The sequence below is a fragment of the Octopus sinensis genome, unplaced genomic scaffold (assembly GCF_006345805.1).
Source record: "Octopus sinensis unplaced genomic scaffold, ASM634580v1 Contig16094, whole genome shotgun sequence".
Lineage (NCBI taxonomy): Eukaryota > Metazoa > Mollusca > Cephalopoda > Octopoda > Octopodidae > Octopus > Octopus sinensis.
The window spans coordinates 1-13,236 of record NW_021834147.1 but is presented as its reverse complement, the minus strand read 5'-3'; the positions used below and the strand labels follow the sequence as shown (position 1 = coordinate 13,236).

At 39.2% G+C, this 13,236-nt stretch overlaps 1 protein-coding gene across 1 annotated transcript in view; it reads left to right on the top strand.

Moving 5' to 3' along the window:
• The window catches only part of LOC115230659, a gene marked incomplete at its 5' end in the record, with an annotated part of 43,196 nt that extends 33,842 nt beyond the window's left edge, over positions 1–9,354 (top strand). The window contains 3 exons of the mRNA XM_036499758.1: positions 5,372–5,526; positions 7,945–8,173; positions 9,147–9,354. Coding sequence (XP_036355651.1) covers positions 5,372–5,526; positions 7,945–8,173; positions 9,147–9,354 — 592 coding nt within the window. The remainder of the gene's footprint in view (positions 1–5,371; positions 5,527–7,944; positions 8,174–9,146) is intronic.
• Between the last annotated feature and the right edge of the window lie 3,882 nt (positions 9,355–13,236).

The window sequence follows — 13,236 nt, the reverse complement described above, 5'->3', positions numbered from 1 at the left end:
ATGTTTGAAAGTGTCATAGCTGCATATGCACACAATTACGCGTCATCATGTAACAGATATCCAGTGACTGCAAATTAATTTTCGTGTTGGTTTTAAATTCCTGATAGCTACCTTATTTATATATAACACACGCACGCACACAACACCACACACACACACACACACACACAACACATATAAATATATGTATATATCTATATTCATATGTATATATATATATGTATGTATTATATATATATATGTTTATATATATGTATATGTATATATATATATATATATATATTATATATTATATATCAAGTGTGTATAAAAGTTTATATACGGTGAGAATCCTACCATGTGGATTTCTTACATGCTAAAGAGGGCAAGCCACGGTACCGGACGAATATATTCTTAAGGCCAACTTTTATTCACCCGCTTGTAGTTCTAGCCTTCTTCACTAATTCTGTTCTCAACCATACTGAATGCGCTTATTTTAGCTTTGATAATCCAATCCTGAGCTATATTTGAATCTTATGATAATCCTATGATAATCCAATCCTGAGCTATATTTGAATCTTAAAATAATTGAAACAAAAAAATTAATTTATTGAAGTTTTCAAAATCAGATAAAAAATATTACCTAATATTCTATCTTCGATGGCATTGTTTACTGTAATACAAATATCTTTTGTTTTCCCTCGTTTTACGTGTATACATATATTCATATTTTGTATTTAACGTATTGAATATATTTCACATATTTGATGTGTCAGGGCGGCGAACTGGCTCAATCGTTAGCACGTCGGGCGAACTGCCTCGTGGTATTTCGTCTGCCGTTACGTTCTGAGTTCAAATTCCGCCGAGGTAGACTTTGCCTTTCATCCTTTCAAGGTCGATTAAGTAAGTACCAGTTACGCACTGGGTCGATATAATCGACTTAATCCGTTTGTCTGTCCTTGTTCGTCCCCTCTGTGTTTAGCCCCTGTTGGGTAGTAAAGAAATTAGTATTTCATGTCTTTACATTCTGAGTTCAAATTCCGCCGGGGTCGACTTTTCCTTTCATCCTTTCGGGGATCGATAAATTAAGTACCAGTTAAACACTGGGGTCGATGTAATCGACTAGCCCCTCCCCCAAAATTTCGTGCCTTGTGCCTAGAGGAGAAAAGAATATATTTGGTGTGTCTAATTTGTTTATCCAATCAACTTGATTCCTCTTTAAGCCTTTCTTTACCTTGTGAAAAAATCCCCCTCTATAGACACCGGAGCCCATGTTTGAATTTTTTTAGCACTAATAGTCTTCTATAGAGAGAGTCTTTGGATGTCATTTGTGAAATCTATATGTATATTTTATGGCACTCCGTCGGTTACGACGATGAGGGTTCCAGTTGATCCAATCAACGGAACATCCTGCTCGTGAAATTAATTTGCAAGTGGCTGAGCACCCCACAGACATGTGTACTCTTAATGTAGTTCTGGGGGAGATTCAGCGAGATACAGTGTGTGTCAAGGCTGGCCCTTTGAAATACAAATACAACAAAAACCGGAAGTGAGAAATTTGTGGTGAAAGAGTACAGCAGTGTTCACCAACACCCACTGCCGGAACCTCGAGGAGCTTTAGGTGTTTTCGTTCAGTAAACACTCACAACACCCGGTCTGGGAATCGAAACCGTGATCCTATGATCACGAGTCAGCTGCCCTAACTATTGAGCCATTGCGTCTCCACGAAGTATTACGCCCGGCGTGCTAACGTCTCTGCCAGTTCGCCGCCTTATTGATATCTGTAATTAACAAGGATATGATAGCAGCCATACTAAAGTGAAGGAATTATGTTTTATACGCATCAGTGTTGATACATTGGAATCCATTAACGGTAAATGGAAGTTTAACTGGTCAGTCAATGGTCAGTTTTATTGAAAAGGTGCAATTTAGATTACTGGTATTAGAACAAAATTATCTTTAAAACCAGTTAGATTAACTTGGTCTACAAAGATTCCGGTAACTTGTTTAAACTAATCATATAAGTATATATATAATATAATTGCGAAAACTAATTTCTGTGTGTCAGTGTGTCACACTTAGACCCCTGCTTTCTCACTATTCAATGACACTCCTACTATTCCTCATAAAACAGTGAGAGTAATAGTAGGCATAGAGACGGTGAGGGCGATGGTGAAGACAGATAGAGAAATAAAAAGAGAGGGAGAGAGGGAGACAAAGAAATTTAGGGAGCGTTGATGTTTTATTAAAAGTAGTAATGTTGATGGTGGCAGTGGGAGTAATAACAAAAGAGAGAGAAAGAGGGAGAAGAAGTACAGCTTTGTTCAACTTTGTCTCTTTGACGGAAATTCCTGCAGCTGACATACTGAATACTATCGTTTTAGTGATGACCACACCGCATCCTGTTTTTCATTATTTTCCCCAACCTAAAAGAGGCCACCACACTTGAACTCATGTCTCATGCCGGTGGCTATACAATGGTAAAGAACTAACTAAATAAATGGTAAAACACATTTCAAATTCAAAAGAAATCCCTCCACATCCCTTTCTCTATCTATCTATCTATCTATCTATCTATCTATCTATCTATCTATCTATCTATCTATCTATCTATCTGTCTGTCTGTCTGTCTGTCTGTCTATCCTGTCTGTCTGTCTGTCTATCTATCTATCCCTCTATCTATCTATTTATCTATCTATCTATCTATCTATCTATCTATCTATCTATCTATCTATCTATCTATCTGTCTGTCTGTCTGTCTGTCTATCCTGTCTGTCTGTCTGTCTATCTATCTATCCCTCTATCTATCTATCTATCTATCTATCTATCTATCTATCTATATCTATCTATCTATCTATCTATATCTATCTGTCTGTCTGTCTGTCTGTTGGTCTATATCTATCTATCTACCTATCTTTCTATTTATCTATCTCTATGGTGGTGGTGGCGGTAGCCGGGGCAGTCAGTGAAAGAAAGCGATGTGAAAGACTGTAGTGATGGTGGTGGAGGAGAAAGTGACGCAGTCAAATATATTGATGGTGGTGGCGTCAGAAGTCTGAATGATGTGTGTATGGCAGTTGAGGTGGCAACGGTGGTGGCGCTGGTGATAGTCAACAGAAGGAGAAAGAGGGAGAGAGAGAAAGAAGGAGGTTAGACAGAAAATATTGCATTGACCCCTGAACGGGAAGACAAAAGATGTTTTTTATCCTGCAACTTTGCAATAAGTTGTTTCATTGCTTGAAAAATATCGGTCAAGTTGAAAAAGATTTAATATCTACTCAATGCATGAAGTGTCATTGTTGGGCCGAAGGTTTCGACAGGGCGGCTTTTAAACGAGTGTGTGTATATATATATATATATATATATATATATATATATATATATATAATTATATATATATATATATAAAGTTAATCCAAACATGAAAAGACAAAGAGAAGACACAACAACGCGAGGACCTGGAACAAATATATTATTATTGGAGGTTCAGGAAGGAAGGGAAGGAGGGTTTTACGTTTCGAGCGGAGCTCTTCGTCAGAAACATAGGAAAAGGAAAGTTCCAGAGAAGGGAAGACGGAGGAAAAAAATCGCCAACGGTACACACGAGGTCACATTTTGAATATATATATATATTCTAGCAAAAACTGTCTGATGAACGGCAACGAGAAACTCAAAGTAACAGATTTTGTTGAATTTTCTGCTGCTTTAAATAAAGTATATATATATATATATATATATATATATAAGAAAATAGTAAAGTGTGAAAAAACGACAGAAGGCTTAAATGTTAAAAAATATATATATTTGTGTCAAAATGTCTGGAGAATATTGTAAAAATTTTTTTTCTCTTTCCTTAAAATGACATAATTTTAAAATTTTTAAAGAAATTACCGGTTTCGCGTGTAGCTTTTCAAATTTCTTGTGACGTTATGTTTATATTGCATGGAATAATCGTTGTTTTTATTTCCAGGAGATTTCTAAATAAGGGGAGGTAGTGAGTGATTTTTTCCGGTGTAGGGGAGATAATCGCTTAAAATTTTTTTTCCCTTTTCCTTGTTAATTTCTCTGTGTCAGTATGTTCGGATGGTTGAGTCTGGGTTTGTACTTTTCAATGAAGAATGTTTCCTTGTTCAGTCTCATTTGTGTTGATGATCCGAAAGCACATTGGTAAAATGGGAAGATTAAAAATTGTGGCAGTAGTTGCTTTGCGCATTTCTCAATGTGCTCACTAAAAGGTATCATTCTATATTCTGGGAATGCAATCTGTTGTCGATTCAGTGTGCATCTGCGCCTGAGTGACAGTCCCGTGGAACCCACGTAGTCTTGGTGGCAGCCCGAGCATTTAATAACATAAATTATGTTTTCAGAGGCACAAGTAAGTTAGATTTGATCTTAAATTTCTGTCCCTCTTTAAAGAAGATTCTGATCCTTCCAATAGGTTAGGGCATGTTGCACAGTTCGATCTACCACATTTTTTTACTTTTGCATCCGTAATTTTAGAAGACAATTTTGCCTTTGTGAGAATCTTTTTAAGTGATTTAGGCTGTTTGTAGCTTTTAATGATTTGGTGTATGTTTAGAATTTCCTTTAATTTGGGTTTTTATGAAGTATTGGTAAATTCTGGGTGATGATGGTGAAGGCTTCTTGTTTTTGGGGTTGTATGTAGATATGTAAGGTAGTATTTTCGGGGAAGGTGTGTTGTTGTGTTGAACTTTTCTTAAAGTTTCTATGTTGATTTCTGTTGCACGTCTGATCCCATCCTCTATGAGTTGAGCTGGGTAATGTCTGTCAATTAGGGTGTTTTTTAGTTCTTGCAGTCTAAAGTTCCTGGTATTTTGTTCTGACATTATTGTGCATATCCTTCTTGCAAGGTTGAAGGGAAAGGGAAAAAAAATTTTTAAGCGATTATCTCCCCTACACCGGAAAAAATCACTCACTACCTCCCCTTATTTAGAAATCTCCTGGAAATAAAAACAACGATAATTCCATGCAATATAAACATAACGTCACAAGAAATTTGAAAAGCTACACGCGAAACCGGTAATTTCTTTAAAAATTTTAAAATTATGTCATTTTAAGGAAAGGGAAAAAAAATTTTTCCAATATTCTCCAGACATTTTGACACAAATATATATATTTTTTAACATTTAAGCCTTCTGTCGTTTTTCACACTTTACTATTTTCTTATATATTCACCCACGTGCTTTACCAAACAAATTCTTATCTAATATATATATATATATATATATATATATATAGATATATATATAATTATATATATATCAATGTATGTATGCTTCCATCTATCTAGCTATCTATCTAGCTAGCTAGCTAGCTATCTACATACACATATACATACCGACATACATGTATGTATTTATTTTTATTTCAGCTCAAACAGAATTAAAATATTTGATATTTACTGTACAGTATTTAGCGAAATGACTGAAAGTCAACTGCGGCGCAATATCTCCCAAGTTTTGAACAAATCCCAGGCATTGCTTAACATAGGAGTTAGGCAAAGCCACATGAAATTCACTGATGAACGTAAGTATCGTGTTTCTTATTAATTTTATCACCATTACCGTCATAATTAGCTTCGTCAATCACCATTACCATCCTCTTCGTCGTTGTCATCATCATCAACCACAGTGGATGATACCATAGGACACGCACGCACACGCGCGCATGATCACACGCACGCACACAGACTCTCCCTCTCTCTCATACATACAACTATTTATTTACATTTTCTCAAAGCTTGGATAACTTCAATAAATCAGCATTTTATTTTGTACTTTTCCGTTTCTTGTCCCTACGGAACTGTCTGTCTTTGCTCATTTTCTTTTTAATTATACCAATTAACCGAGGGCAAAAATGTTTTCTCCTTATTTTGTATAGAAGTAGTAGATGCAGACTCTACTGGGCAGAAACATTCACACAATTCCAGTACTTTCTTTAATTCAAACAAGAAAATTATTTAATGCTGCAAATAATTTTCCTCAGTGAAAATTCATTTTGTTCGACGTGATCATGTTAATTTCTACATTAGGATCGATAGATACACACACAGCTCATACGCTTTAACCAATGTCTAAGAGATATACAAGAGGAACAAAGTATCTCTCTCTATATAAACGGCAGTTTGTCTGTGCGTTTTCTGTGTGTCTGTTTTCTCGTACCCTCACCCTGACCACGGCTTTCAACCGATTCTGATGAAACTTGATACACACATAGCCCAATGTCATAATTCAAAACTAACGCAGCGAAAATTTTGAAAAGTTCCCCCAGTTCTGAAAAAAATCGATAAATTCGACATGGGGTCGAGAATCAGAAACCCAAACCACAGACCGTCTAGGGGACTCCACCTTTTTTAACTCTCAAAAAAAATTTACCATCATTTTTTTCCCATTTTTTTCCCATTTTTTTCCCATTTTTTTCCCATTTTTTTCCCATTTTTTTGCTATTTTTTGGCTATAACTCTCTAAAAATGCTTTATAGTTATTTCCCTTACAAACCTGAGCAACGCCGGGCGACACTGCTAGTGTATATATATAATCCAATGAAGGCGCATGGCTTAGTGATTAGGGTGTTGCACTCACGATTGTGAGATCGTGGTATCGATTCTCAGATCGATTGTTGTTGGGCGTTGTGTTCTTGAGCAACGCATTTCATTTCACCTTGCTCTACGGTCATTTCGACATCTGACGGGTGGCTCCCGTTGTTCGGTAAGAAATTGTCGAACCGTCATACGTCGTCTAACGACCTGAGAGTCCATCGTAATCCAATGAAAACAAGAAGAGAAAGAAAAGCCTTTAATAGTCTTTAATTATAAGTTGCAAATGTTTCCGTAACATTTCCATTTGCATCGCCAGTTCTAAACTTCTAAAAGCAAAATTACGTAATATTTGCGGTTTTAGGCATTGGAGAGGAACTTCCTCAGACTTTTCATGAAAGGCGTGCTATTACATTGTGCGTTTAGGTCTGACAGACGCATTTTTACTTGTTACAGCCACTTCACTGTGGCCACGCTGGAGCACCACCTTGAAGAGTGTTAGTCAAAGAAATCGATCCCAGGAGTTACTCTTTGAAAGCCTAGTGCTAATTTTATCTGTCACGGTCCTTGGAATTTTCCGAAGGATTCCTGGTATTGTAGTGAAAAGGGATATAATAAAGGGGTAGGCAGTATGTTGACGTTTGAATTGCGAGTTGCGATTCGAGTCTGTATCAGTATCATGGGTCATATATAAATATAAAAGTCTTTACAAATTGTTATTTCTGGTGACCAAGACTTTTGATTCTCAGTTACATTCTCATAAATGACGAGCTCAAATTTTTTCCCACGTTAAGCATTTCTTATCCAGAAAATCAAACTCATTTCATCCTTTTTTAATCAGCATCTACCTCTTTCAACGACTTCTTGCATGTCGCTGTTATACATGTCCATACTTTGCACATATCTCAGTCGGAAAGTATTTCTTTCCTATTATATCATGGAAAGTTCATGGTGAACCACTTTCGAGCGAAATCATTAATAGATCGGTGTTAAAGTCATGCATGGCTTGCCTAAAAGGGGATAAACTTTCGAAAATGTCCGATATTTTAAATATTTTTGATAGCGTAACAGTATATCGCTCTCCATATGTGTTTCTAACACTTCATGGCACATGGTTCTCAAATTATCCAGCACGTCCAAACTATTTATTTACAACAGCAACTGCTGCTGCTACTGCTACTACTACTACTACTACTACTACTACTACTACTACTACTACTACTACTACTACTACTACTACCACTACCACCACCACCATCACCAATACCAACATCACAACACCACCACTATCACAACCACCTCCACCAAATCCACCACCACTACCAACACCACCAACACCTTTGCATCTAATATTTCAGCTCAGAGCAACTGTAATTCCCTTAAATTTCATGTTAAATTTTCCATTTCAGGAAACATCGACAGTACTTTGGAGGAGATTTTAGATGTATCCCAGAAACCAGTGTATTTCAAAGAAGATGTTGAATTGGCTGTAGACCTTCACGAGAAAATGGTGCCACTTGTATCGACTGTGTCGGCCAATATAACTTTGAACCACTCTCTTCGTAGTATCAACAATTTGTTAAACATACCAGAGGAGGTTCTGACCGAGACAGAACAAGAGAATAGCAGTGCCAACAGGTAATATTCAAATCGCTTTTGATAGTAGTAGTATTAGTAGTAGTAGAAGTAGTAGTAGTAGGAGTAGTAGTGGTGGTGGTGGTAGAATAATAATAATAATAATAAAAATAGTAATAATAATAATAATGATAATAATAATAATAAAATAATAATGATAATAAAAATAAATAATAATAAATAATAATAATAATAATAATAATAATATATAATAATAATAATAATAATAATAATAATAATAATAAATAATAATAATAAATAATAATAATAATAATAATAATAATAATAATAATAATACCAGTAGATGACAACGGGTCTCTAAAAGGAACGGAGAAACTTTCAAAATACAAAGACCTGGAAATAGAGGTAACTCGAACGTGGAATCTAAAAACAGAAACAATTCCTATCATAGTAGGCGCATTAGGTATGATAAAAAATATTCAGACAAATACATACCAAAACCAAATATACAATACTTACAGAAAATAGTACTACTAGGCCCTGCACACATCCTACGTAAAACACTTTGAATAAAGTAACCATCAGAGCATCACAACAAACCACAGCACATACCCAAGGCACACAGAGAAGCGCTCGGTAGTGAGGTGAAAGCACACTATAAAAATAAGACTACTGAATAATAATAATAATAATAATAATAATATAACAATAATAATAATAATAATAATAATAATAATAATAATAATAATATAAGAAGAAGAAGAAGAAGAAGAAGAAGAAGAAGAAGAAGAAGAAGAAGAAAAGTAATAGCAATAGATCCCGCGGTCATATTTGGAGCGGCATAGATAATAAAAGTTACTGCTTCAATGCTAAGCTAGAAACAACAGAAGAAATAGAAGCAAGAGTAGCATTCAAAAATTTGTTAAGCGAAATAATTAGTGTAATTACACCTAAAGCTAATTACGTATTCGAAACACATTGTTAATGGAAAGTCGTTTTCTTGATTTTCTCACAGATTGCTGGATCTTATACAAGAAATCACAGAAAAGATTCCACTGGAGGAGCAGCAAGTCACAGCTATCTATTCTAATCTTGGTATTGGTATTTCCAAAGTGAATCCGGACACATTCGATGGTCTTTTCTATGGTGTTTCCTATGGAACTAATGATGCAAAAGAAAAAACTATGGTACCAAAAGTTCTCATGATTACTCTCTTGTTCTAAACAGCCAAATTCATAAAATACATTAAAATGGAATATAATTACGTTTATTGTTATGTAAAGTAAGACAAGATGTCTATGCATGTATCTATCTACCTGTCTGTCTGTATACAATCTATCTATCTATCTATCTATCTATCTATCTATCTATCTAGGGCAAGAACGTAGGGTGGACTTCAGTGCCTACCTACATAGCCTACCACGACTCGACAAGAAGGCAGGGTGCTGCGAAGGTGCCATCACGGCGGCGGAAGTGCGGGAAGCGATGGCAGAATGCTCGAGGGACAAATCACCGGGTTTGGATGGTCTACCCTACGAGCTTTACAATTGTATGCCAGACTTGTTTGGAGATCTCTTGGCGGCGGTGTACTGCAACTGGCAGCAAAACGGGAGCATTCCTGGTTTTGTGAGCCGAGGAGCCGTAACACTGCTGAAGAAAGATCTAAACAAGGGAAAGTAATAGATAACTTTAGGCCCATCACTCTGCTTAATGCAGACTTGAAAATTTTGGCCAAGGGCTAGCCAAGAGGTTGGCGCTTGTCATCGAGAAACTGGTCGACAAGGCGCAAACATGCGCCGTGCCAGGCCGGACCATCCATGACAACCTCCATCTGATGCGCTACATCATAGACAGGGTAGTTAACGAACCTGGCATGGGTGGGGCCCTGATCAACTTGGATCAATCAAAAGCCTTTGATAGGGTAGACCATCGATACTTGGAGGCAGTCCTGAGAGCGGCTGGTTTCGGTCCCGTCTTCGCGGCTGGATAGCTGCCTTGTACAGAGGCATCCGTTCGGTAATTCGCGTAAATGGACATCTATCGAGACCTTTCGACATTGCACGTTCGGTCCGTCAGGGATGCCCCCTCTCGGCGCTTCTATACGTATTGACTCTTGAGCCACTACTGCGGAAGCTGGCGACTCTAAGGGGCATCCCGCGAGAATTGGGATGCGGGACGAGCGTGTCTGCATACGCGGACGACGTCACCGTCATAGTGTCTAGCCACGAGCACATCGAGCTGGTCGGCGAGACACTGAAAAACTACGAAGCGGTGACAGGAGCGAAAATCAACCGGGAAAAGTCAGTGGGCTTGCGACTAGGCACCTGAGAGAAGCAAGCCCATGCCGTCCACCAGCGCCTCCGTCGTGGGACGCTGGACCGACGGCCCGGTTGAGTTGCTCGGGGTCTGGTTTGGTCCGGACCTCCAAGTGGAGAAGAACTGGAACGAGATAACGAGTAGGGTGGTCACTCTCGCCCGGCAATGGGCCGAGAGGAAACTGTCCCTAAAAGGTCGAGCGGAGGTGGCGAACACGTACATCGCGTCCGTCATCTACTACCGCCTGACCGTCGTACCTTGTCCCGACCCTACCATCACCAAACTACAACGCATCCTCTTTCGCTTCTTGTGGAAAGGATGCGTCCCGATGGTCAGGCGATCCATTTGCTGTCAAACACCGTTAAAAGGAGGGCTGGGCATGCCGTGGTTGATGATGCGCAGACACGCGCTGAGACTGCGACATCTCTGGCTCTATGTAGACGACGGTGAACAGGTGTGGTCGCCGTTTGTGAGGCACGCTTTCCGCAGCTCGTCTCCATGACCGAACTGCAGTCGTGGATCAAAAAGAGGCCGAGGAAGGGCGAATGGCACCGCGAGTGTCGCGTTGCTCTCAAGCAACTCTGCCGTCCTGGGTCGACCTTAAGTGACTTCAACACAACCAAAGCATTCTATAGGGGTTTAGTGGAGGGGAGGTACGACGACGAGCTCGGGGCGAACCTGGACGTCGACGAGGAGTACCTGACCCGCCTGTTCGGGACGACTTTCGGGCCAGGGCCCATGGACAACTTCCAGAGATCCCTGGCCTGGCAGTGCTACCGAGAAGCGCTACCCGTTCGGGATAAGCTCTACAGACACGGCTCGAGAAACACGGGGCCGACCTGCCCGAGATGCGGTCAGAGCAACGAAACCGTTCTGCACGCACTCGTTCAGTGTCCAACAATTTCCGACCTGTGGGCTTATGTCGAACAACTGCTGTCACGTGTGGGACGAGTCGGTTATCAGCTGAGTCTATCGTCAATATTGTCACGCCTCCTTCCTTCAAACGGGAAGGAAGAGCTATTTTCATCATCCTTGTGGCTATGGCGAAAGAATGTATCTGGTGGACGCGTCTGAAAGGATTGGAGACAAACACTTTCCTCTCTGGTCAATCTCTCATCAACTTCTTCAAGTACCACTTGAAAAGGAAAGTGAGAGTAGAGAGGCAAGTTTTGTCTAGCGAATGTTTTAAAAAAAGATGGGTGAATGTAGCAAGAATGGCACGTATGAATGACGAAGCCACCTTGAGCATAGTCCTATGAACCCAGAAATCGAAAACAGAGAGTTGCTTATTTGCAAAAAAAAAAAAAAAAAAAAAGAAATATAAAATGTGACTTCATTGACCGAGGTTACCGTGGTCTTTTCCGCAGGCTTTTCTTTCCACGGGTAAACCTCACCTGTCCTCCCCTTTACACTTCATATTGACATTTCTGTGATAACGATCCCTATTGATCATTTTTTTTTCCTCTCCCCCCCTTTTTTTTTTTTTTTTTTAACCCCCTTATTTTTGTCCTCTTTCTCTCCTTTTACGATCCCTTTTGATCGAACCTCCCCCTTCCTTTTTATTTATTTATTTATTTTTTATTTTTTTTTTTTTTAATACCTTCAAAAGAAAAGCTCTACCTTGTAATTTGTTCTATCTGTGTGCAGCCCTGTGTGGCTAATAAAGAAACATATCTATCTATCTATCGATCGATTTATCTATCTATCTAGTCACCTACATACCTACCTACCTACTTACCTACTTACCTACCTACCTACTTACCTACCTACCTACTTACCTACTTACCTACCTACCTACCTACTTACCTACCTACCTACCTACCTACCTACATACTTACCTACCTACCTACCTACCTACCTAGCTATTTACCTACCTACCTACCTACCTACCTACCTACCTACTTACCTACCTACCTACCTACCTACTTACCTACCTACCTACCTACCTACCTACATACATACCTACCTACCACCTACCTACTTACCTACCTACCTACCTACCTACCTACCTATTTACCTACCTACCTACCTACCTACCTACCTACTTACCTACCTACCTACCTACCTACCTACCTACTAATACTACCTACCTACCTACCTACCTACTTACCTACCTACCTACCTACCTACTACCTACCTACTTACCTACCTACTACCTACCTACCTACCTACCTACTTACCTACCTACCTACCTACCTACGTACCTACCTACCTACCTACCTACCTACCTACCCTACCTACTTACCTACCTACCTACCTACCTACCTACCTACATATATATATATATGGTCACCTACCTACATACCTACCTACCTACCTACCTACCTACTTACCTACCTATCTACCTACCTACCTACATACCTACCTACCTACCTACCTACCTACTTACCTACCTACCTACCTACCTACCTACCTACTTACCTACCTACCTACCTACCTACCTACTTACCTACCTACCTACCTACCTACCTACTACCTACCTACGTACCTACCTACCTACCTACCTACCTACCTACCTACCTACCTACCTACTTACCTACCTACCTACCTACCTACCTACCTACATATATATATATATATGGTCACCTACCTACCTACCTACCTACCCTACCTACCTACCTACTACCTACCTACCTACCTACCTACCTACCTACCTACTTACCTACCTACCTACCTACCTACCTACCTACTTACCTACCTACCTACCTACCTACTACCTACCTACTTACCTACCTACCTACTACCTACCTACCTACCTACCTACCTACCTACCTACCTACCTACCTACC